The sequence below is a fragment of the Ornithorhynchus anatinus genome, chromosome 5 (genome assembly GCF_004115215.2).
Source record: "Ornithorhynchus anatinus isolate Pmale09 chromosome 5, mOrnAna1.pri.v4, whole genome shotgun sequence".
NCBI classification, from domain to species: domain Eukaryota; kingdom Metazoa; phylum Chordata; class Mammalia; order Monotremata; family Ornithorhynchidae; genus Ornithorhynchus; species Ornithorhynchus anatinus.
In genome coordinates, this window is record NC_041732.1 from 5,054,938 (window position 1) to 5,078,337 (window position 23,400).

The 23,400-nt window shown below is 51.2% G+C and overlaps 2 protein-coding genes and 1 long non-coding RNA gene across 6 annotated transcripts; 2 read left to right on the plus strand and 1 right to left on the minus strand.

Annotated features, from left to right (window-relative positions):
* The first annotated feature begins 458 nt into the window (after positions 1–458).
* Positions 459–3,584, plus strand: LOC114812246. The gene is made up of 4 exons (XM_029066404.2): positions 459–846; positions 1,168–1,320; positions 1,904–2,041; positions 2,996–3,584. Exons 1-4 carry the CDS (start codon positions 570–572, stop codon positions 3,166–3,168), a joined length of 741 nt encoding a protein of 246 aa, XP_028922237.1. The 5' UTR covers positions 459–569; the 3' UTR covers positions 3,169–3,584.
* A 6,210-nt stretch (positions 3,585–9,794) lies between these two features.
* LOC114812247 lies at positions 9,795–15,106 on the minus strand. 3 transcript variants are annotated; one of them, XR_003759904.2, is made up of 5 exons: positions 15,038–15,106; positions 13,797–13,982; positions 11,545–11,684; positions 11,135–11,235; positions 9,795–9,876 (listed from the first exon to the last, which is right to left on the minus strand). It is a non-coding gene; the product is annotated as an uncharacterized LOC114812247 (long non-coding RNA). The 3 variants fall into 3 exon arrangements; XR_003759903.2 differs by lacking the exon at positions 15,038–15,106 and having other exon boundaries at positions 13,797–14,149; XR_005660067.1 differs by lacking the exons at positions 9,795–9,876; positions 15,038–15,106 and having other exon boundaries at positions 11,086–11,235; positions 13,797–14,149.
* On the plus strand, positions 11,547–23,286 carry NKG7 (natural killer cell granule protein 7). 2 transcript variants are annotated; one of them, XM_039912256.1, is made up of 4 exons: positions 11,547–11,733; positions 21,047–21,196; positions 21,370–21,507; positions 23,117–23,286. In XM_039912256.1, the coding sequence occupies exons 1-4, from the start codon at positions 11,562–11,564 to the stop codon at positions 23,167–23,169; spliced, it is 513 nt and encodes a 170-aa protein (XP_039768190.1). In that variant the 5' UTR covers positions 11,547–11,561; the 3' UTR covers positions 23,170–23,286. The 2 variants fall into 2 exon arrangements, with proteins under 2 accessions (XP_039768190.1, XP_039768189.1); XM_039912255.1 differs by lacking the exon at positions 11,547–11,733 and adding an exon at positions 15,329–15,828.
* Positions 23,287–23,400: the final 114 nt, after the last annotated feature.

Consider the following 23,400-nt stretch of genomic DNA (forward strand, 5'->3'; position numbering starts at 1 on the left):
CCCCTCAGCCCCTGAAGAGCCTCACAGGATGCCCAGGGTGGGGGGCGGGAGAGCCAGAGGTGGGGTGGTGAGGGAGAGAGAGTGAGAGAGCCCCGGGCTGGGTAGCCAGATGCCTGGGTCCGGGGAGGGGCCGGGGTTGGATGAATGATTCTGGGGTGTGGGGGGAGTGGGCTGGAGACAGTTGAGAGGGGAGGGGAGGTGGGCCTGGGAGTTGGGAGGAAAAAGCTTGGCTGGGGCCAGGGCCAAAAAGGGCAGCAAAGAGAGGTGGGAAGTAGACCTCTCCTCTGCCTCTAATAAAACCAATACGAAACTCAAATGTGTCGGAGTTGTAAGCTCTGCGGGGCCTGGGAGAGCAGGCCGGGCCTGAAGGGGCAGAAGGAGGCAAGGGAGTCCCTCAGGCAGGGTCAGGACCCCTGGGCCCCAGGTCTGTCGGTGAGGTTCCGTGGCAGTTGGTGGGAGTGGGGCTCTGCGTGGGGCAGAGTGGTCCCGTGGGGCAGAGTGGTCCCGGGCCTGTCCCCGGGCTGGGGCCGTGGTCAGGGTCGAGAATCCTGTAGGGGGATTGTGGGAGGATGAGCGGGGGGTTGTGGGAGGATGAGATGGTCAGGAGGAACTTGCGGGCCCTCCAAGGGGGGCTGCCATCCCTTGTGCCCCTAGAGGAAGGGCTGGGGATGAAGCTGAACCGGATGGGGGCCGGGCTGTTCCACTTGGGGGGCTTCGCTCTGCTGCTGGTGTCCGTGGCCGAGCCAGCCTGGTCGCAGGTGGACTTTGGGGACTCCTCCCTGGTCACCTACCCCAGCCCCTGGATGCTCTGCTTTGGCCAGACCTGTCTGAAAAGACCCAGCTCAGGTGAGACCCCTACCCCCACCCCACCAGGGGTTGACTTGGGACACAGCAACCCCAGATATTGACCTTTGCCCCTGAGGCATTGACTTCCCCCCTTCCGGGTCCCCCTCTTCCAAGGTCTGACCAGATACTGACCTCCCCATCCCTGGAAGGGACCTTCCCCAAGAGACGGCCCTCAGATACTGATCCCCACCCTCCCCTCTGGACAACGATCCTGGATCCAGGTCTCACCAGATACCCCCTCCTGCCCCCATCTCCAGACCCCCGACTTCCGGTGGTCCCTGCAGAGCTGGGCCACACCCCCAGCATATCCTCTCCCTGCAGTGTTGGGCGAGTTCTCTCGGGCCTTCTTGACCCTCTCGCTGGTCTTCTCTGGCTTGCTGAGCCTCGCTCTCCTCACCATCACCCTGTGCCAGTACCAGCCCCTGATGCTCAGCGAACAGCAACTTCCGGCCGCGGGGGCCAACTTCGTCATCGGTACCGCCCTCTGGGCCCCAGCCCTCAGTGCCCTTTCCTCACCCCTCCCCAGGCAATCAAGCAGTGAGATTTAATAATAACAATAATAATAATTGTGGTATTTGGTAAGCCCTTTCTAGGGGCCAGGCACAGTACTGTGTGCTGTGGTGGATACAAGCAAATAAGTTTGGACACAGTCCATGTCCCTCATGGGACTCACCGTCTCAAGCCCCATCTTCCAGACGAGGTAACTGAGGCACAGAGAAGTGAAGTGACTTGCCAAGGGCCCAGAGCAGACAAGTGGCGGAACCGGGATTAGCCCCCAGATCCTTCTGACTCCCAGACCCATACTGTATCCACTAATCCACACGGCTTCCCTATTGAGCACTTCCTGTGTGCAGAGCCTTATCGAGGTCTCAGTTTCTCCAGCCTTTCCCTGCCACAGCCTAGCCCCTGAACCCAGTGGGCCCAGCCTGGACCCTGAGTTCCCCTGCCCCTGCTGAGGGAATAGTGGACCCGAGGTGCTCTGGGGGAGCTCTTTTCCCCACCCCCCATATCGCTCTCTGTCTCTGTTCCTATCTGTCTCTGCCTGTCCCTCCCCTAGGGATAGGCGTACTCCTGGGGATCGGGTTCTACGTCGCGTTGATCTCCCAGTCAATCGAGGGCTCGGAGACGGCCCACATTTCTCTCCGCTGGCCCATCTACACGACCGCTTTGAGCTTCTGCTTCTTCATGGGGGCTGGTGAGGAGGGTGGGGTTTGGGGGGTGGAGGGTTGGGCTGGGCCAGGGGTCTCCAGAGTCCAAGGAGAAGAGGATGGGGGATTGGAAGAGGCAGGGGAGATGGGTTTCACAGAAGCATGGGGGATGCTGGGTGATAGGGAAGCCCACTCTAGACTGTAAGCTCATTGCATGCAGGGAATGCCGCCGTTTATTCTTGTATGGAATTTGTTAAGCATTTACTATGCGCCAAGCACTGCTCTAAGCACTGGGGTAGATACAGGGCGACCAAGTTGGTCCACATGGGGCTCACAGTCTTAATCCCCATTTTACAGATGAGGTGACTGAGGTACAGAGAAGTTAAGTGGCTTGCCCAAGGTCACACAGCAGACAAGTGGTGGAGCCAGGATTCACTCATTCTTTCAATCGTATTTATTGAGCACTTACTGTGTGCAGAGCACTGTACTAAACGTTTGGAAAGTACAATTCGGCAACAGAGACAATCCCTACCCAACATTAGAACCCCCATCCTCTGACTCCCAAGCCCGTGTTCTCAGGGGAGGGAGTTCCAAGCCAGAGGGAGGACACGGGCAAGGGGTCGGCAGTGAGATAGACCATATGCAGGCTCAGTGAGTAAGTTGAGGTTAGAGGAGCTAAATGTATGGGCTGGGTTTTAGTAGGAAATCAGTGAGGTCAGGTAGGAGGAAGAAGAGCCGATCTCTGACGTGGAGAGTGATGGGCAACCCCTAGAGATGTTCAAAGAGTGGGTAAGCTCATATTGGGCAGGGAACCTGTCTGTCAACTGTATCGTACTCTCCCAAAAGCTTAATACAGTGGTCTGCACATAGTAAGTGCTCAAAAATACCCTCGATTGATTGGTGGGGAGATGTGCAGTCTCATAATCCATCACCCCACACCACCCGCCAGCCTGGTGCTCTCCACTCCTCATTCTTCCTCTCGCGCCCCCACCTCTCCCTAGGCACTCTCCATCTAGCCACTCAGCGTGTGACCTGGAGCTCCTTGATCCTACCCTCCAGCCGGCCTGGACTCATACCTCATCCAAAGGATGACAGAAGCAGGAGCAGCAACCCAGCTTCGTCCATCTGGGAATTACCAGCTGAGCCTCAGCATCATCCTTCCCCCAAGCCCTGATCCATGAAGGCCTCTGGCTCTGTAGATCGGGTGTGAACCATGTGCATCAATGGTTGTTAGTGGCCGGGTGTCTGGGGGTGGGGGTGAAGGGTGAGGGATATGACCGGGATGTATTTGAGAGAGCGTCTGTGTGACTGAGTTTGTTTAGGTGTCGATGGGAGGTGTGTCTTTAAGGGTAGAAATACATTCGTGTATTTTTACATTCGTGCATTTAAGTGTGGACCAGGGAGGCTGTGGCTGTATGTGAATCTAGGTGTGTCTCTCAGTGTGGATATCTGTGTGTGTGTGTGTGTGTGTGTCTTCCTGGGTCCTGCTCCACTCCCCCAGGGATGGAGAAAGTGGGGGTATTGAGGACCGGCTGGATGGGGGGGTCAGCTACCCAATAAAAGAACGGCAACAGCCAGATCCAACTCGTTCCTGTCGGCCAGCTTTTCCAGTCAATCTGTCCGTGAAAGGGAGGGACCTAGGGGAGGGGTGGGGCTGGGGGGAGGAGAGGAGGGAAGGAGTGAGGTATGTGGGTCAGGGTCCATTCTGACTGGGGATCTGTCAGGGAACCCTCCCTCCACTCCCGCTCCCCCAGCCCACAGAACACACCTGCCCGAATTCTCTCCGACCCCAAATACCCCAGGTGCTGGGTCCTGAGGGAACGAACAGGCTGGGGACTATGAGGGAGGATTTGGAAAGGTTGTTTTGATAGAACATGTGACCCCTGGCCGCCTCATACCCACCCCCTGCTTCCCTGAAGAGAGGGCCAGAGAGATAGACTCAGGTAGACCCAAAGAGACAGAAGAATGGTGGGTTGGGGGACATGGTATATCTGTTGTCAGGGAGCTGGCACTGGAGTGGCTGCCCCTCCTCTCCATTTCTCCCGCCCCACCCCTCCCTCAGCTCTGGTATGAAGAAGGTCATGGAGGGTGGGGAAGGGGGGGTTGGCGGTGCACAGGAAGGGGAGGTTGGTGATGTCACAGACTGGATCAGGGGAAAGGGAAGTTCCATGACAGTTGGTGACTCAGATCCACCAGGGAGAGGTCGCAGTGGCGAGGCCCAGGGAGTAATTCAGGGGGGGCCCAGGGGGTTTGGCTCCCCGGTTAGGCTCCCCAGCCGCCAAGCTGCCGTTCTTGGAGACCAAGGGGAAGGGCCAAGATGAGGTGGCCACTTACTCCCTGTGGGAGTCCGTGGCCAACCCCTCAGCATCCAACATTGACGTCAACTCGGCCTTCACCGTCTTCTCCTTCCTGCTGCTCCTGATCACCCTGATCAGCCCCAACTGGTTGGAGGTCCAGGTGCCAGATGGCATGGCACCCAATGGCCTATGGCATATCTGCAGTGCCTACACCTGTCAAGAGTTGTTGCTCAAAACTGGTACGGAGGAGTGGGGGTGAGGATCCTGAGAAAGGAGAGCCGAGTCCAGAGGAAAAAGAGTGGATGCCCAGGGGGTTTAGAGAGATCTGGGTGGGAGAAAGTTGGGGTTGACCAAATGGGATCCCAACTGGTGCCAAAGAGAGAAGGAGAAAGCAACATGGACAGTCAAGAGGAGGGAATGAGAGAGTTAAGGCTGAGGTGGAGTGGGGGGTGGAAGAAGCGTGGCCTAGTGGAAAGAGCACAGGGCTGGGAGTCATAGGACCTGGGTTCTAATCCTGGCTCTACCACGTGCCTGTTGTATGACCTGGGACAAGTCACTTAACTTCTCTATGCCTCAGTTACCTTATCTGCAAAATGGGGATTTAATATTAGTTTTCCCTCTACTTTGACTGTGATTTCCATGTGGGACAAGGCCTGTGTCTGATCTGATTATCCTGTACATTTCCCAGCTCTTAGAACAGGGCTTGACACATAGTAAATGCTTAACAAATACCACTACAGTAATAATAGTATTAAGTATTAATAGTATTAAGATCCAGGGGGAGTTGGAGGGAGACAGGAACGAGGGAAAATAGCTACGGGGAGATCTGGGTGCTTGGAGAAGGGAAACCCTTGATTATAATGGTAAAAATTATAGCATGTGTTTAGTGCTTACTCAATGCCAAGGACTGTACTGAGCACTGGGAAAGATACAAAACACACCATTCAGATCCGTCCTTTTTTTTTTTAAAATGGTATTCATTAAGTGCTAACTATATGCCAGGCATTGTATTAAGTGCTGGGATAGATGCAAGCTAATCAGGTTGGACCCAGTCCTTGTCCCACATGGGGCTCACAGTCTTAACCCCCATTTTACAATGAGGTAACTGAGACACAGAGAAGTGACTTGCAGCAGAAGTAGAATTAAAACCCAGATCCTCTAACTCCCAGACCTGAGCTGTTTCCACTGGGCATGGTGCTTCTCTCAGATGGGAGTTCTTGTCCCACATGGGGCTCACAGTTTATGGGGGAAGGAAAACTGAGATACAGAGAAGTTAATCATTTGTATTTATTGAGCACTTACTGTATGAAGAGGACTGTACTAAGCACTTGGAAGAGTATAATATAACAATATAACAGACACATTCCCCACCTTCATTCAGCTTACAGTCCTAGAGAGGGAGAGAGACATTAACATAAATAAATAAACTACCACTATGACCATGGGCAAGTCACTTCACTTCCCTGGGCCTCAATTACCTCATCTTTAAAACGGGGATCGAGACTATGAGCCCCATGTGGGAAAGGAACTTGTCCAACCTGATTTGCTTTTATTCACCCCAATGCTTAGTACGGTACTTGGCACAGAGTAAGTGTTTAACAAATACTATTATTATTATTATATGATCATAAGTGCTGTGAGACTGAGGCTGGGGTGCAAAAAGGGAGCAAATCAGGGTGATGCAGAAGGGAGCGGTAGAAAAGGAAATGAGCGCTTAGTCAGGGAAGACTTCTTGGAGGAGATGTGCCTTCAGTAAGGCTTTGAGGGTGGGGAGAGTTATTGTCTGTTGAATATGAAGAGGGAGGACATTCCGGGCCAGAGGCAGGACGTGGGTGAGTGGTCAGCAGCGAGATAGATGAGATTGAGGTATAGTGAGTAGGTAAGCATTAGAGGAGCTAAATGTGAGGGCTGAACTGTAGTAGGAGAGTTGCAAGGTGACATAGGAGGTGACAGGTGATTAAATCCTTTAAAGCTGATGGTAAAGAGATGGATTGGCAAGCATTGGAGGTATTTGAGGGTGGGGAAACACGGACTGAATGTTTTTGTAGAAAAATGATCTGTGCAGCAGAGTGAAGTATGGACTGGAGTGGGGAGAGACAGGAGATAGGGAGGTCAGCAAGGAGGCTGATGCAGTAATCAAGGTAGGATAGGAAAAGTGCTTGGATGAACATGGCCGCAGTTTGGATGGAGAGGAAAGGGCGGATTTTGGAGATGTTGGGAAGGTGGAACCAACAGGCTTGAGTAATAGGTTGAATATATGTGTTGAATGAGAGAGATGAGTCGAGGATAATGCCAAGATTATGGGCTTATGAGACAGGAAGGATAGTGGTGCTGCCTACAGTGATGGGAAAGTCAGGGGGAGGACTAGGTTTGGGTGGAAGATAAATTCTGTTTTGGATGTGTTAAGTTTGAGATGTTGGCGGGACATCCAAGTGGAGAGGTCCTGAAGGCCGGAGGAAATGTGAGACCGTAGAGAGGGAGAGACATCAGGGCTGGGGATGTAGATTTGGAAATCATCTGCATAGAGGGAGCAGTTGAAGCCATAATAATAATAATGTTGGCATTTGTTAAGTGCTTACTATGTGCAGAGCATTGTTCTAAGCGCTGGGGGAGTTACAGGGAACTCAGGTTGTCCCATGTGAGGCTCCCAGTCTTCATCCCCATTTTACAAGTGAGGTAACTGAGGCCCAGAGAAGTGGTGACTTGCCCACAGTCACACAGCTGCCAAGTGGCAGAGCTCGGATTCGAACCCATGATCTCTGACTCCCAAGTCCGGGCTCTTTCCACTGAGTCACGCTGCTTTCCTGGGAGCCATGGGAGAGAATGAGTTCTCCAAGGGAGTGGGTGTAGATGGAGAATAGAAAAGGCCCCAGAACTGAACCCCGAGGGACCCCCACAGCTAGGGGGCGGGAGGCAGAGGAGGAGTCCGTGAAAGAGACTGAGAATGAGCAGCCAGAGAGAGAAGATAGAGACAAAGTCAGTGACTTGCCCAAGATCAAACAGTCAACTAGTGGTGGAGCCAGGGCTAGAGCCCAGGTCTCTTGACTCCTGGTATGTGCTCTTTTTCCTAGGCCACTGTTATTGATTAGATAACCCCACGGAGGAATTGGGGTGGTGGGGAGAAGAACTAGGGGCACGATGGAATCCTCTGACCCCACTGGAGACAGTTTGGAATGGAAGGGGCCAGAGAAACTGCAGGGGCAGAGGTGAAATTAGATCTACAGCGGGGTGGGAGTAGGAGAAACAGAGCTCAGGAAAACCACTCCTCACATGTGCGCCTGTGTGTGTGTTTGCCTTCCCTCCCACCCCCTCCAGGTTACCTAAGGATCGTGCAAATCCTCATGGTCACATCTGCCATCATGGGCTTCCTGGCTCTGGTGCCAAATTTCAGAACTCTGAACAGATTCCTTGGCATTGAAACCACCTCCTGGTTCTCCTTCTTGACCTGCTATATTACAGGTCAGCTCCATGCCAGACCAAAGATGATGAGGCGGGTTGGGGAAGCAGAAAGAGTGGGGTGGCTTGGGGGGAGAAAGGGGGCAGCTGTGAGGAAGGGAGGTCACACACCTGGGTCCCAGCAGAGGACTAGTGGCCCAGGGGAGTGGTGGGAGCAGGAGCAGAGGGACTCGTGGCTGAGGCAAGTGGAAGAGGGGGACAGGGGCGCTGGGACTGATGCTTGAAGGGAATGGGGGTGAGGGCAGAGGGACTGATGTATGAGGGGAGTTGGGAGGGGCAGAGGTTCTGGTGGCTGAGGAGAATGGGGAGGCTGCGGGGAGAGGGACCGGTACCTGAGGCGAGTGGGGCGGGGGGCAAGGGCAGAGGGAATAGTGGCTAAGGGGTTTTGGGAGGGCAGGGTAGAGGTTCCGGTGGCTGAGGGCAGTGGGGGGGGGTGGGGGGAGCAGAGGGACTGGAAACTTAGGTGAGCCGGGGGGCAGGGGCAGAGGGATTGGTGAGGGGAGGCCAGAGAGAAGCCAGGGGTCTGAAGCATCAGGCTCCTGAGAGGGTGGCCAGCCAGGAACTAGCCTGCCTATGTCCAGGACAGGTCTCTGTCCCTCAGCAATCCTGGGAATAGCCGGTCAGACCATGTACATGTTGAAGGCCTACAAACGTGCTGTCGAGCGCTTCATCCACCTCAATTTCGACTGGGCCTTCTACTTGGGCTGGGGCACCTTCCTGATGTACCTCTTGAGCGGTGAGGGGCAACTGGGACCGGGGGAGGGAGGGTCTGATGGAGGTGGGAGTGGGGCTGGACCTGCAAGATTCCCTCTTGGGTAGTTGGGGGGCGGGGGTTGGTGGGGGGGGACGGGAATGGAGGCAGAGAAGGGACTGGGGGTACTGGGGGGTTCTCATGACACAGGGTGGGCTGAGATGAGGTGGGTCTCAGGGTTAGGGGTTGGTGGTGGGTCAGCTAGGAGGCAGCACAGGCCAGATCCCCTCTGGTTTCAAATGCAGTGATGTTTCTGATGAGGCAAGCCCTGGCTGACTTAGAAGATGTCCCCTGGTGTTGAGGAGAGAGACTTCACCCTGCAGAGAGGTGTGGTCCTAGAAGCCTTCCTGGAGGAAGAAGAAGAAGAGGAGAGGAGAAAAGGAGGAGGAGGAAGAGGTAGAAGAGGAGGAGAAGGAAAAAGAGGAGGAGGAGGAGGAGGCCAAAGGTTTACAGTAAGGAGAACGAGGAGAAAAGAAGGAGGAGCAAGAGGAGGAGGAACAGGATGAGGAAGAAAGGAGAAGGAGGAGGAGGAGGCCAAAAGTTTACAGCTGTCAGACTGGGGGACAGGCAGAGGGGAAGGACCAGGAAGAGAGATGGTTGTTGGGAGGCCAGAGAAGGGGCCATTTCAAGTTGGTAAGGGGGATGAGGGGATGAGGAGATGCCTCTTGCGCTGGGGAAAAGGGGTCCTGCAACAGAGTTGGGGCCTTCGGTCCAAACTGGCCTGGTAGAAAAAATGTTTCAGGATGGGATCCATTCTGCCTTCAGGGACATTGCACTTGCTGTGGTGGATGTCGGTCAGTAAGGTGACCCCCACGACCATGAAGAGCTTGCCCTCCAAATCAAAGGGAGACAGGGTCTCAGGAGGCTCCCCGAAGAAAGAGTCCGATGTGAAGGCGCAGCCCAGCACCATGCATATGGACACTAGATGGTATTCCTTAGACCTGCTGGACTCAGAGAACTTTGAGTAGTTCAAGCAAGAGAAATCAATCCCTTACAGACGCCCCTGACCCCCTTGGGATCCGGAACCTCTTTCACCATGCCAGAAGCCAGGCCAGCAACCTCATCGTCCATCTCAGCATGGCTCTGTCCGCACATCATAAATCTCTGCTGCCTCATTTTATCCCTTGGGTCCGACCCCACAGCTCTTTTCCCACACTTTTCATGCCAGTCCCCTCCCTGCAACAGCCCTTGCTCCAAATCCCTGGGTGCCACAGCCAAATTGGGTATTTTTCCCAGCTGTCTGGAGGGAGACTCTTTTTTTACAAGTTAGAAGCCAGATGATCCAGTCTCTTCAGCCTCCGGCGGGGTCAGCAGGCCAGTGTGACGGAGGCACCATCTCTGGGGATCCTTCTGCTTCCAGTGTCCTTCCACCTGGGCTCTGAATGGAGGACATGGAAGGGAAGTTAGGGGTTGGGGCAGCCCCAGGCCTCATCATGCTGGATGATTTCCTCCCAAATGTAGAAACTGTTTGAATACCCGCAAAATTCAACAGAGTAAACTAGTGTGATTTCCATCAGAAACTGGTGTTCTACATTGCCAAGCCATCCCCATCCCCACCTCCAGAGCTTCTGAGCCAGGAAGACAGGACTACAGCATCGAGTGACTCAATAAGACCTGGCCAACAGCTGCTCAATCGGACTCTCCAATCACTCCGCATGTTACATCCTGACTAAAGCCTCTCCCTCTCCCACTCTAACTCTCTCGTGTCCCGTCTCCTCAGCTAGCCCTTCTCCACCCTCTACCCCTAAACTGCCTCCCAAACCTCCCCGCCAAGCCCAACTGGTTACCCTACCTTCCGTCAGCCCCTTGCCTGTCTTCTCCCAAAACTTCTCTATTGTTTCCTCCCCTGGCTTCCCCCGCTCCAACTTCTCCGTCTCTGATCCTGCTCCAAATGAATGGATCAGAGAGCTTGAATTCTGTCTACAGGTCTGTCGATTATGCATCCGTGTCACTTGGTTCTCCTCTGGGCTTAGGCCGGTCCAGGGACTGGGTGAGAATGTGGGCTGCATCTCCAGGGTGCCTCAGTTACCTCATCTGTAAAATGGGAATTAAATCCTACTCCCTGCTACATAGACTGTGAGCCCCATGTAGGACTGTGTCCAATCTATCTTGTACCTAACCCAGCACTTAGTACAGTGTCAGGCACATAGTGATCGCTTAACAAGTACCATTAAAAAAAAATTGCTTCTTTTTCTCTCAATTTTTCCCAAACACCACAGACAACTCTTGCTTCCAGGCCAGCCCCTGGTGTTCTAGATCCCAAGCTGTCCCCGTCTCAAACCCCAGAGCTTCTGAGCTCCAAAGACAGGCCTGTATCCAGTTCCCCAACCATCTCACATTTCACATCCTAACAAAAGCCCTACCCTCTTCTGCCCTCACCTCTCCCCCTCCCCCGTCCCCTTGCTTAGCCCTCCTCCAACCTCTACCCTTTATGCCCAAACTCATACCTCAAGACCCAAACGATCTCCCTGCCTTCTCTCACATCCCCAACACCTGCCTCTCTCCAGTCCCCTCTGTGGCCTCCTCCCCTGGCTTCCCACTCTCCAGCTTCTTAGTCTCCTCAAGCCAAATGAACCAATCAGCGAGCTGAGTTCTCTCGGTCTGTGGTTTATGCATCTATGTTGGTTCTCTCCCACCTCAGGCTGCTCTGGCAGGGGCGATGAGTGAGGATGTGGGCTGCGTCTTAACTCCCGTCAACACATCTCAAGCTTCTCATGCACCAGGGGAGACTTGAGGCCTGGTGGGGGTGGAGAAGTTGGTGAAGGGGTGATCCAGGACCCCCTTTCTCCTCCCAGCCCTCAGGCTCTCCAGAGAGAGGGGAAAAACAAACATCCCAGTGGGGCCAAAGAAAAAGGGCCAAAGAACAGAAATGTAGACAGAAGTGAGAAGGACAGCAGTGTAACCCACAGCACATATTCTCAGATAGAGGGGGCGGTCCCGACCGCCATCACACTTCCGCCTACATTCCTCTTTTTCCAACCCCCTGCTCTCTATACAAAGGCCCCTTTCTCCACCTAGACCCCTGCTAGACCCCTAGTCCCCAGACCTGGGAAAGTGTCCAGGATGCCAGGGTGCAGGATTGCAGCCACGCTCTGCGGCACTCTCTCCCTCGTCTTCCTGGTTGTGGCTCTCAGCACATCTGCCTGGGTAGTGGCCAATGGTCCAGGGAACAGCATTCATGCCGGCCTGTGGGGAAACTGCCTGAATGGAGACTGCATCCTATTCAAGTCATCTGGTAAGAGGGGCAGGTGGGGGGAACCTGAAATTCCATCCTTGTCCCCTCCAACCTGAAAACCAACACAGCCTAGTGGAAAGACCCCAGGCCTACAAGTCAAAAGATCTGAATTCTAATCCCAGCTCTGCCATTTTGTGCCTCAGTTACCTCATCTGTTATAATAATAATACTTGAATACTTGTGACATTTGTTAAGCTCTTACTGTGTGTCAAGCACTGTTCTAAATGCTGGGGTAGATACAAGATAATCCTACATGGGTTTCACAGTCAAAGTAGGATGGAAACAGGTACTGAATCCCCATTTTACAGATGAGAGAACTGAGACACAGAGAAGTGAAGTGACTTGCCCATGGTCTTCCCAGCAGACAACCAGTGGAGCCAGAATTAGAACCCAGGTCCTCTTTACTCCCAGGACTGTGCTCTTTCCACTAGGCCATGCTGCTTCCCTAATGGGGATTAAGACTGTGAGCCCCATGTGGGACAGGGACTGTGTCCAATCTCATTATCTTGTATCTAACCCAGGGCTTAGAACAATGCCTGGCACAAAGTAAGTGCTTAACAAATGCCATAAAAAAATTATAAAGATACATTCCTGGTTCCCTCGATCTCTCCTGAGCGCCACAGTCAACTCTTGCATCTGTCACTGCCCCGACTCTTCTCCTTCCATGACTCTTACTCTTGTCCCTTTCCCCTGGCCACGAGAAATATAATCAAATCCTCTGCACCCATTCTCAGTCCTGTAATCTCAAGCTGAGGCTTACTAATTCGTTCCTGGCAGGAGATCAATCATTCAATTAATCAGTTCTTTAAGGTATTTGTTAAGCGCTTACAAAGTGCCAGGCACTTTTCTAAGCAATGGGGTAAATACAAAGTAATCAGGTTGGACACAATCCCCGTCCCACATGGGGCTCACAGTCTTCAATCCCATTTTACAGTTGTGGTAACTGAGGCACAGAGAAGTTAAGTTCTCATGACATGGGGTGGGCAGAGATGGGGTGGGTCTCAGGGTTAGGGAGTGTTGGGGGATCAGCTAGGGAGGCAGCACAGGCCAGATCCCCTCTGGTTTCAAGTGCAGTGATTTTTCTGATGAGGCAAACCCTGGCTGATTTAGAAGATGTCCCCTGGTGTTGAGGAGAGAGACTTCACCCTGCAGAGAGGTGTGGTCATAGAAGCCTTCCTGGAGGAAGAAGACGAGGAGAGGAGAAAGGGAGAAGAAGGAGGAAGAGGTAGAAGAGGAGAAGGAGGAGAAAGAAAGAAGGAAGAGGAGGAGAAAAACGAGGAAAAGGAAAAGGAGGAGGTGGAGGCCAAAGGTTTACAGTAAGGAGGACGAGGAGAAAAGAAGGAGGGGCAAGAGGAGTAGGAACAGGATGAGGAAGAAAGGAGAAGGAGGAGGAGGAGGGAGAGGAGGCCAAAGGTTTACAGCTGTCAGACTGGGACAGGCAGAGGGGAAGAACCAGGAAGAAAGATGGTTTCTGGGAGGCCAGGGAAGGGGCCATTTCAAGTTGGTAAGGGGGATGTGGGGATGAGGAGATGCCTCTTGGGCTAGGGAAAAGAGGTCCTGCAACAGAGTTGGGGCCTTCGGTCCAAGCTGTCCTGGTAGAAAAAAAGTTTCAGGATGGGATCCATTCTGCCTTCAGGGACATTGCACTTGCTGTGGTGGATCTCAGTCAGTAAGGTGACTCCCAGGACCATGAAGAGCTTGCCCTCCAAATCAAAGGGAGACAGGGTCTCAGGAGACTCCCCGAATAAAGAGTCTAATGTGGAGGCGCAGCCCAGCACCATTCACATAAAGCCTAGATGGCATTCCTTAGAACTGCTGGACTCAGAGGAATTTGAGAAGTTCAAGCAGGAGAGGTCAATCCTTTACAGACGCCCCTGACCCCCTTGGGATCCAGAACCTCTTTCACCATGCCAGAAACCAGGCCAGCAACCCCATCGACCATCTCAGCATGGCTCTGCCCACACATCATAAATCTCTGCCACCCCATTTTATCCCTTGGGTCCGACCCCACAGCTCTTTTCCTGCACTTTCTATGCCAGTCCCCTCCCTGAAGCAGCCCTTACTCCAAATCCCTGGGTGCCACAGCCAAATTGGGTATTTTTCCCAGCTGTCTGGAGGGAGACTCTTTTTTTACAAGTTAGAAGCCAGATGATCCAGTCTCTTCAGCCTCCGGCGGGGACAGCAGGCCAGTGTGACGGAGGCACCATCTCTGGGGATCCTTCTGCTTCCAGTGTCCTTCCACCTGGGCTCTGAATGGAGGACATGGAAGGGAAGTTAGGGGTTGGGGCAGCCCCAGGCCTCATCATGCTGGATGATTTCCTCCCAAATGTAGAAACTGTTTGAATGCCCGCAAAATTCAACAGAATAAACTAGTGTGATTTCCATCAGAAACTGGTGTTCTACATGCCAAGCCATCCCCATCCCCACCTCCAGAGCTTCTGAGCCAGGAAGACAGGATTGCAGTGTCGAGTGACTTAATAAGACTTGGCCAACGGCTGCTCAGTTGGACTCTCCAATCACCCGGTATGTTACATCCTGACTAAAGCTCCTCCCTCTCCCACCCTAACCCTCTCGTGTCCTGTCCCCTCAGCTCGCCCTCCTCCACCCTCTACCCCTAAACTCTCCCCCAAGCCCATCTGGTCACCCTACCTTCCTTCAGCCCCTTCGTTTGTCTTCTCCCTAAGCCTCTCTATTGTCTCCTCCCCTGGCTTCTGCCTCTCCAACTTGTCCGGCTCTCTGACTCTGATCCAGATGAATGGATCAGAGAGCTTGAATTCTGTCTACAGGTCTGTCGATTATGCATCTGTGTTGCTTGGTTCTCCTCCAGGCTTAGGATGCTCCAGGGACTGGGTGAGGATGTGGGCTGCATCTCCAGGGTGCCTCAGTTACCTCATCTGTAAAATGGGGATTCATTCCTACTCCCTACTACACTGTGAGCCCCATGTAGGACTGTGTCCAATCTATCTTGTACCTAACCCAGCACTTAGTACAGTGTCGGGCACATAGTGATCGCTTAACAAGTACCATTAAAAAAAAAATTCCTTCTTTTTCTCTCAATTTTTCCCAAGCACCACAGTCAACTCTTACTTCCAGGCCAGCCCCTGATGTTCTAGATCCCAAGTTGTCCCCGTCTCAAACCCCAGAGCTTCTGAGCCAGAAAGACAGGCCTATATCCAGTTCCCCAACCACCCCACATTTCACATCCTAACAAAAGCCTTACCCTCTTCTGCCCTCACCTCTCCCCCTCCCCCACCCCCTAGCTTAGCTCTCCTCCAACCTCTACCCTTTATGCCCAAACTTTTACCTCAAGAACCAAATGATCTCCGTCTTCTCTCACATCCCCAACACCTGCCTCTCTCCAGTCCCCTCTGTGGCCCCCTCCCCTGGCTTCCTGCTCTCCAGCTTCTTAGTCTCCCCAGTCCAAATGAACCAATCAGCGAGCTGAGTTCTGTCAGTGGTCTGTGGTTTATGCATCTATGGTGGTTCCCTCCCCACCTCAAGCCGCTCTGGGAGGGGCATTGAGTGAGGATGTGGGCTGCATCTTAACTCCCGTCAGCACATCTCAAGCTTCTCATGCACCAAGGGAGACTTGAGGCCTGGTGGGGGTGGAGAAGTTGGTGAAGGGGTGATCCAGGACCCCCTTTCTCCTCCCAGCCCTCGGGCTCTCCAGAGAGAGAGGGGAAAAACAAACATCCCAGCAGGGCCAAAGAAAAAGGACCAAAGACCAGAAATGTAGACAGAAGTGAGAAGGACAGGAGTGTAACCCACAGCACATATTCTCAGATAGAGGGGGCGGTCCTGACCGCCATCACACCTCCGCCTACATCCCTCTTTATCTAACCCCCTGCTCTCTATACAAAGGCCCCTTTCTCCACCTAGACCCCTGCCAGCCCCCTAGTTTACGACCCGGGAAAGTGTTCAGGATGCCAGGGTGCAGGATTGCAGCCACACTCTGCGGCACTCTCTCCCTCGTCTTCCTGGTTGTGGCTCTCAGCACATCTGCCTGGATAGTGGCCAATGGCCCAGGGAACAGCATTCATGCCGGCCTGTGGGGAAGCTGCCTGAATGGAAACTGCATCCTATTCAAGTCATCTGGTAAGAGGGGCAGGTGGGGGCGTCCCTGAAATTCTGTCCTTGTCCCCCCCAGTCTGAAAACCAGCACAGCCTAGTGGAAAGAGCCTGGGCCTAGAAGTCAAATGATCTGAATTCTAATCCTAGCTCTGCCATTTTGTGCCTCAGTTACCTCATCCGTTATAATAATGATACTTGTGATATTTGTTAAGCTCTTACCATGTGTCAAGCACCGTTCTAAATGCTGGGGTAGATACAAGATAATACTACATGGGGCAGTCAAAGTAGGATGGAAATAGGTATTGAATCGCCATTTTACAGATGAGAGAACTGAGGCACAGAGAAGTGAAGTGACTTGCCCATGGTCTCCTAGAAGACAATTGGTGGAGCCAGAATTAGAACCCAGGCCCTCTTTACTCCCAGGGCTGTGCTCTTTCCACTAGGCCATGCTGCTTCCCTAATGGGGATTAAGACTGTGAGCCTCATGTGGGACAGGGACTGTGTCCAATTTTATTATCTTGTGTCTATCCCAGGGCTTAGAACAGTGCCTGGTACAAAGTAAGTGCTTAGCAAATACCATAAAAAAATTATAAAGATACATTCCTGGTTCCTCTCAGCTGTTTTTTGACACTGTCAATCACCCCCTTCTCCTGGACACATTATCCCACCGTGGCTTTACTGACAATGTCCTCTCTTGGTTCTTCTCCTGTCCCTCTGGCTGTTCAATCTCAGTTTCCTTCACGGGCAGCTCCTCTGCCTCCCATCCCCTAATTGTAGGGTCCCCTCAAGGTTCAGTTCTGGGTCCCTTTCTATTCTCCATCTACACTTACTCTCTTGGAGAACTCACTTGCTCTCAAGGCTTCAACTACCCAAATCTAGCTCTGATCTCTCGCCTTCTCTTCAGTCTCGCATTTCCTCCCGCTTTCAGGACATCTCTACTTGGCTGCCCCACCTACACCTCCAACTTAACATGTCCAGACTGAACTCTTTATCTTCCCACCCATGCTCTGATCTCCTGACTTTCCCGTCACTGTATGCAGCACTACTATCCTTACTGTCTCAGAAGCCTTTCACCTAGGCGTTATCCTAACTCATCTCTCTCATTCAAAGCACACATCCAGTCCATCGCTAAATCCTGTCGGTTCAATTTTCAAAACATTGCTAAAATCTGCCCTTTCTTCTCCATACGAACAGCTACTACATAAATCCAAGCACTTATCCTATCCTGCCTTGATTACAGTACCAATCTCCTTGCTGACCTCCCTGCCTCCTGTCTCTCCCTACTCCAGTCCATACTTCACTCTGCTGCCCAGGTTGTTTTCCTACAAAAATGCTCAGTCCATATTTCCCCACTCCTCAAGAACCTCCAGGGGTTGCCCATCCACCTCCTCATCAAAGACTCCTTACCATCAGCTTTAATGTATTCCATCACCTTGCCCCCTACTACCTCACCTCACTGCTTTCTTACCACTGCTCAGCCTGGACCCTGCGCTCTTCTAATGCTAACTTTCTCACTGTACCTCAGTCTCGTCTATCTCGCCAGTCACCTCTCGCTCACGTCCTGCCTCTGTCCTGGAAAACCCTCCCTTTTCATATCCAACAGACGATCACTCTCCCCACCCTCAAAGCCTTACTTAAGGCACATCTCCAAGAAGCCTTCCCTGACTAAGTCCTCATTTCCTCTTCTCCCTCTCCTTTCTGCATAACCCTTCCATTTAGATTTGCACCCTTTATTCACCCCTCCCTCAGCCACGGCACTTATGTAAATATCCATAATTCATTTATTTATGTTAATGTCTGTTTCCCCCTCTAGACTATAAGTTCACTGTGGGTAGAGAATGTGACTACCAGTTCTGTTATATTATACTCTCCCAAGTGCTTAGTTCACTGCTCTACAAAAAAGAGCACTTTTCTCTTCTTTTTTTATTCTAAAAAAGAATAATCAGTAAAGATGACTGAGTGCTTGATTGAAGGGGGAGGGAGTTCCAGGCCAGAGGGTGGTGAGATAAACGAGATTGAGGTACAGTGAGCAGGTTGGGGTGGAGGATAAAAATGTACGGGCTGGGTGTAGTAGAAAATTCCCTCAAAGTCCATCAGAAAGACAACTTTTTCATTTTATGGTATTTCTTAAGCATTTACTATGTGTCAAACCCTTATCTAAGCTCTGGGTAGGTACAAGTTAATTAGATTGGACACAGTCCCTGTCCAGCACGGGACTCACAGTCTAAGTAGGAGGGAGAACAGGAGAACTGAGGCACAGAAAAATAACGTGATTTTGTCCAAGGTCACACAGCGAGCAATTGTCACAGCTGGGATTAGAACCTAGATCCTCTGTCTCCCAGCCCCATGCTCTTTCCATTAGTCAGTCAATCAATTGCATCTATTGTGCTCTTACTGTGTGCAGAGCACCATACTAAGCATTTAGGAGAGTACAGTATAATAATAAATGGACATATTCCCTGTCCATAACTAGTTTATAGTCTAAAGGGGGAGACAGACATTAATATGAATAAATAAATTATGGGTATGCATATATGTGCTGGGGGGCTGAGCCGGGGGATGAATAAAGGGGGCAAGTCAGGGTGATGCAGAAGAGAGTGGGAGAAGAGGAAAGGAGGATTTAGCCTGGGAAGGTCTCTTGAAGGAGATGGACCTTCAATAGGCTTTGAAGTTGGGGAGAGTAATCTGTCAGATATGAGGAAGGAGGGTGCTCCAGGCCAAAGACAGGACGTGGGGGAGAGGTGGGCGGTGAGATAGATGAGATCGAGGTGCAGTGAGAAGGTTAGCATTAGAGAAGAAAAGTGGGCAGTTTGGGTTTTAGTAGGAGAGTAGCAAGGTGAGATAGCAGGGGGCAAAGTGACTGAGTGTTTTAAAGCCAAAAGTGAGATGTTTCTGTTTGAATCAGAGATAAATGGGTAACCCCTGGAAGTTCTTGAAGAGAAGGGAAAGATGGCCTTAACGCTTTTCTAGGAAAACGATCCAGGTAGCAGAGTGAAGTATGGACTGGAATGGGGAGAGGCAGGAGGCAGGAAAGTCAGCAAGGATGTTGATACAGTAATCAAGGCAGGGTAGGATAAATGATTGGGCTAACATGATAGCAGTTTGGATGGAGAGGAATGGGTGGATTTTAGCGATGTTGTGAAGGTCGATCCTACAGAATTCAGTGATGGATTGAATATATGGGTTAAAAGAGTGAGAGGAGACAAGGATCACTCCAAGATTATGGATTTGCAAGACAGAAAGGATCGTGGTGCTGTCTACAGCGATGGGAAAGTCATGGGGAGGGCAAAATCTGGATGGGAAGATAAGAAGTTCTGTTTTAAACAGGTCAAGTTTGAGGTGGTGGAAGGACATCTAAGTAGAGATGTCATTAAGGTGGTAGGAAATGTGAGACTACAGAATGGAGTGAGATGACGATTGGTTTTGCAGATTTGGGAATCATCCACATAGAGGTTTTAGTTGAAGCCATGTGAAAGAATGAGTTCTCCAGTGAAGACTAGAAGGGGACCCAAAACTGAACCTTAAGGGACTCCCACAGTTAGGGGGTGGAAGGCAGAGGAGGACCCCACGAAGGAGACTGAGAATAAACAGCTAGAGAGATAGGAGGAGAACCAGGAGAGGATGGTGACACTGAAGCCGAGATTGGATATTAGACCATGTTCCTTCTCAAAAGGCACTCCCTAATTAAATCCTTCCTGTTCGCGTCATCTCCTCAACCACCCTTAGCATCCATCTTTATCTGCAGAGTTACTAGTTAATTATCTATTTTGGTTTTTACCATTTGGGCCTGTTTCCCTCAGGAGATCTTCAGTTCCTTGAGGGCAGCGATAGTGTCTTTCAACTCAGTTGGATTTTACTGTCCCAAGCATTTGGTACAGGGCTCTGCATACATTATGTGCTCAATAAATGCCACTGTTAGACTGAATGATTCCCAAGCACTTAGTCCAATTCCCTATCCCCAGTAGATACTGATCGATGCTGTTGCTATTGCTAGGGAAGCAGCTTGGCTCAGTGGAAAGAGTCCGGGCTTGGGAGTCAGAGGTCATGGGTTCGAATCCCAGCTCTGCCCCTTGTCAGCTGTGTGACTGATGGCAAGTCACTTCACTTCTCTGAGCCTCAGTTACCTCATCTGTAAAATGGGGATGAAGACTGTGAGCCTCACATGGGATAACCTGAGTACCCTGTATCTACCCCAGCGCTTAGAACAGTGCTCTGCACATAGTAAGCACTGAACAAATACCAACATTATTATTATTAGTGGTCTCTCAGTTCAGAGTCCAATCACTCGATCAATAATAGTAATAATGATAATAACTGTGGTATTTGTTAAGTATTTACTATGTGCTAGGCACTGTACGAAGCGGTAGAGTAGATACAAGATAATTGGGTTGGACACGGTCCCTGTCCCACACAGGGTTCCCAGTCTCAATCCCCATATTACAGATGAGGTAACTGAAATGCAGTAAAGTGAAAAGACTTGCCCAAGATCACATAGCAGGCAAGTAATAATAATAATTATGGTACTTGTTAAGCCCTCACTATGTGCCAGACAACTAAACTAAATGCTGGGGTAGATTAGAGAAGTAGCATGGCTTAGTGGAAAGAGCATGGGCTTGGGAGTCAGAGGATGTGGGTTCTAATCCCGGCTCAGCCACTTGTCTGCTGTGTGACCTTGGGTAAGTCACTTCACTTCTCTGTGTCTCAGTTACCTCATTTGTAAAATGGGGATTAAGACTGTGAGCCCCACGTGGGACAACCCGGTTACCTTGTATCTACTCCAGCACTTACACAGTGCTCGGCATATAGTAAGTGCTTAACAAATACCATAATTATTATTATTATTACTATTAGATACAAGTTAATGAGGTTGGGCACAGTCCCTGTCCCACATGAGACTCACATTCTTAATCCTCATTTTACTGATGAGAAAACTGAGGCCCAGAGAAGTGAAGTGACTTGCCCAAGGCCACAGAGCAGACAAGTGACAGATCTGGGCTTAGAACCCAAGTCGTTTGACTCCCAAGCCCATGCTGTATCCACTACCTCTAGACACAAGGGCATCTGGACTGATCCTGATGAACCCTGATCCTGAGGGCTCAGGGGGAGATCAGGGTTGCCCAAGCCTTCACGTGGGGGGATGGAATGGGGGGTCTTCCTGTGAAGGTCTAGCAAATTCAGTTCCCCTTCCCCACCAATCCCCTAGCTCTAGGCCTGACTCTGTTTACCCTTTGTGTCTCCACAGCTAACATCAACGTCACAAAGACCTTCACAATTATCTCCAGCATATGTGGGATGATAACGGTGCTCTTCCTCATCATCTCCTTCTTTCCATCGCTCTCCTCCTCTCTGTCCTACCTCCCCCTCATTTCCTGCATCTCTGCCTTTACTGCAGGTATGGGGTGAGGAGGGAAGGTCACCGTCCTGGGGAAAGGGAACGGACTTTGGAGGGGATGCTGGGAGGGAGGTGGGAGAAGAGGGGTTCTCACCTTTCAGGGGAGGGAGTTCTCACACCTCGGGGGAGAGGGAGATGGGGAGTGGTTCTCACTCTGACCATTCCATCCCCAGGGATCTGTGGCCTGGTGGGCATGGCTGTGTACACAGGAGAGTTCTGGGATAATTCCCACGTGAAACCCGGCATTCAAGTCTTCTTCGCCTGGTCTTTCTACCTGGGATGGGCCTCGGTTGCCCTATTCATCGTGACTGGTACGTGAGGCTGGGGAGAAAGGAAGAGAGTAATGAATCAAGAGACTGTATTGAGCGCTTTACTCTGTGCAGAGCACTGGGCCAAGCCGAGCTCCTCTAGATTGTGAGCTCAATAGGGGCAGGGAACATGTCTACCAACTCTACTGTATTCATTCAATCATATTAATAAGTGCTTATTGTGTGCAGAGCACTGAACTAACTGCTTGGGAGAGTACAGTATAACAATAAACAGACACATTCCCTGCCTACAAGGAGCTTACAGTCTAGAGGGGGAGAAAGACATTAATATAAATAAATAAATAATAGATGTGTACTTAAGTATTGTGGGGCTGGGTGGGTGGGATGAATAGAGGGAGCAAATCAGGGTGATGCGGAAGGGAGTTGGAGAAGAAGAAAGGAGGCCTTAGTCAGGGAAGGCCTCTTGGAGGAGATGGGCCTTCAATAAGACTTTGAAACTGGGGAGAGTCATTGTCCGTGGGATATGAGGAGGGAGGGTGTTACAGGCCAGAGGCAGGATGCAGGCAAGAGGTCAGAAGTGAGATAGATGAGATCGAGGTACAGTGAGAAGGTTGCATTAGAGGAGCCAAGTGTGCAGCCTGGGTTGTAGTAGGAGAGTAGTGAGGTGAGGTAGGAGGGGGCAAGGTGATTGAGTGCTTTAAAGCCAATTGTGAGGAGTTTCTGTTTGATGCAGAGGTTGATGGGCAACCCCCAGAGGTTCTTAAGGAGTGGGGAAACATGTCTTGAACGTTTTTGTAGAACAATGATCCAAGCAGCAGAGTGAAATATGGACTGAAGTGGGGACAGACAGGAGGTAGGGATCAAGGCAGGAAGAAGGTACTTAAGGGAGGAAAGAGGGAGAAAGTCTTTTGATAAGGAGCAAAGCAATGGGGTTGGAAGCCACAGGTGCTCTGATATTAGGAAGCAGTCACTAAACACCGCTGATTAATTGACTGATTGATTTGGGGAGTGCAATAGAGTTAGTAGACACTATCCCTGCCCTCAAGAAACTTACAATCTAGAAGGGGAGTTAGACATTAAAGTAAATGATAGGGAAAGGAGAAGGAAGAGAGTTTAAAGATACAGATGAAAGAACTCGGGGGTTGGTTGAGAATGAGAGACGTGGAAGTGCAGAAGTGGCAGTCGGAGGGGAGATAGGGTGGAGAGATGAGGGGTTATTCAGGGAAGGCTTCCTGGAGGATAGAAGATTTTAGAAGGGATTCGAAGTTGTGGGGAGCAGTGTTCTGCAAGGCATGAAGGAAAGGAGGGAATTTCAAGCAAGGGACCACTCAGTTGGCTCGGCCACTTGTCTGCTGTATGACCTTGGGCAAGTCCCTTAACTTCTCAGTTACCTCATCTGTAAAGTGGGAATTAAAACTGAGACCCATGTGGGACATGGGCTGTGTCCAACCTGATTATGTTGTAACTATTCCTTTGCTTAGGTGGATGCCTGACTCACAGGAAGGGCTTAACAAACACCAGGTTAAAAAAAAAAAGTTGAGTCCTAGCCCTTTAAGGGAGTGAGCATGGTAGGAGCTAGGGGTGAGGGGTGTAGGAGCTAGGAGTGAGGAGAGGGTCCCCCTTTTGTCTCAAATTTCTCTCTTCTTTGCAGGTATCCTGAGCATCGCCTTTCACAGAAGAGGCTATGAGTCACTTGGTCAGTGATCTCAGAAGTCTGTGGGCACAGTGTCATGATACTTTCCAAGAACTTAATACAGTGCTCTGCACACAACAAGCATTCAATAAATATGGTAAAATGAATAAATATTAGATTGCCCAGAAAGCAGCCTAGCCTCTGTTCCTTTCTCCCATCATCCCCAGCCCCTGTTCATTCATTCATTCAGTTGCATTTATTGAGTGCTTACTGTGCGCAAAGAAATGTACTGAGTGGTGGGG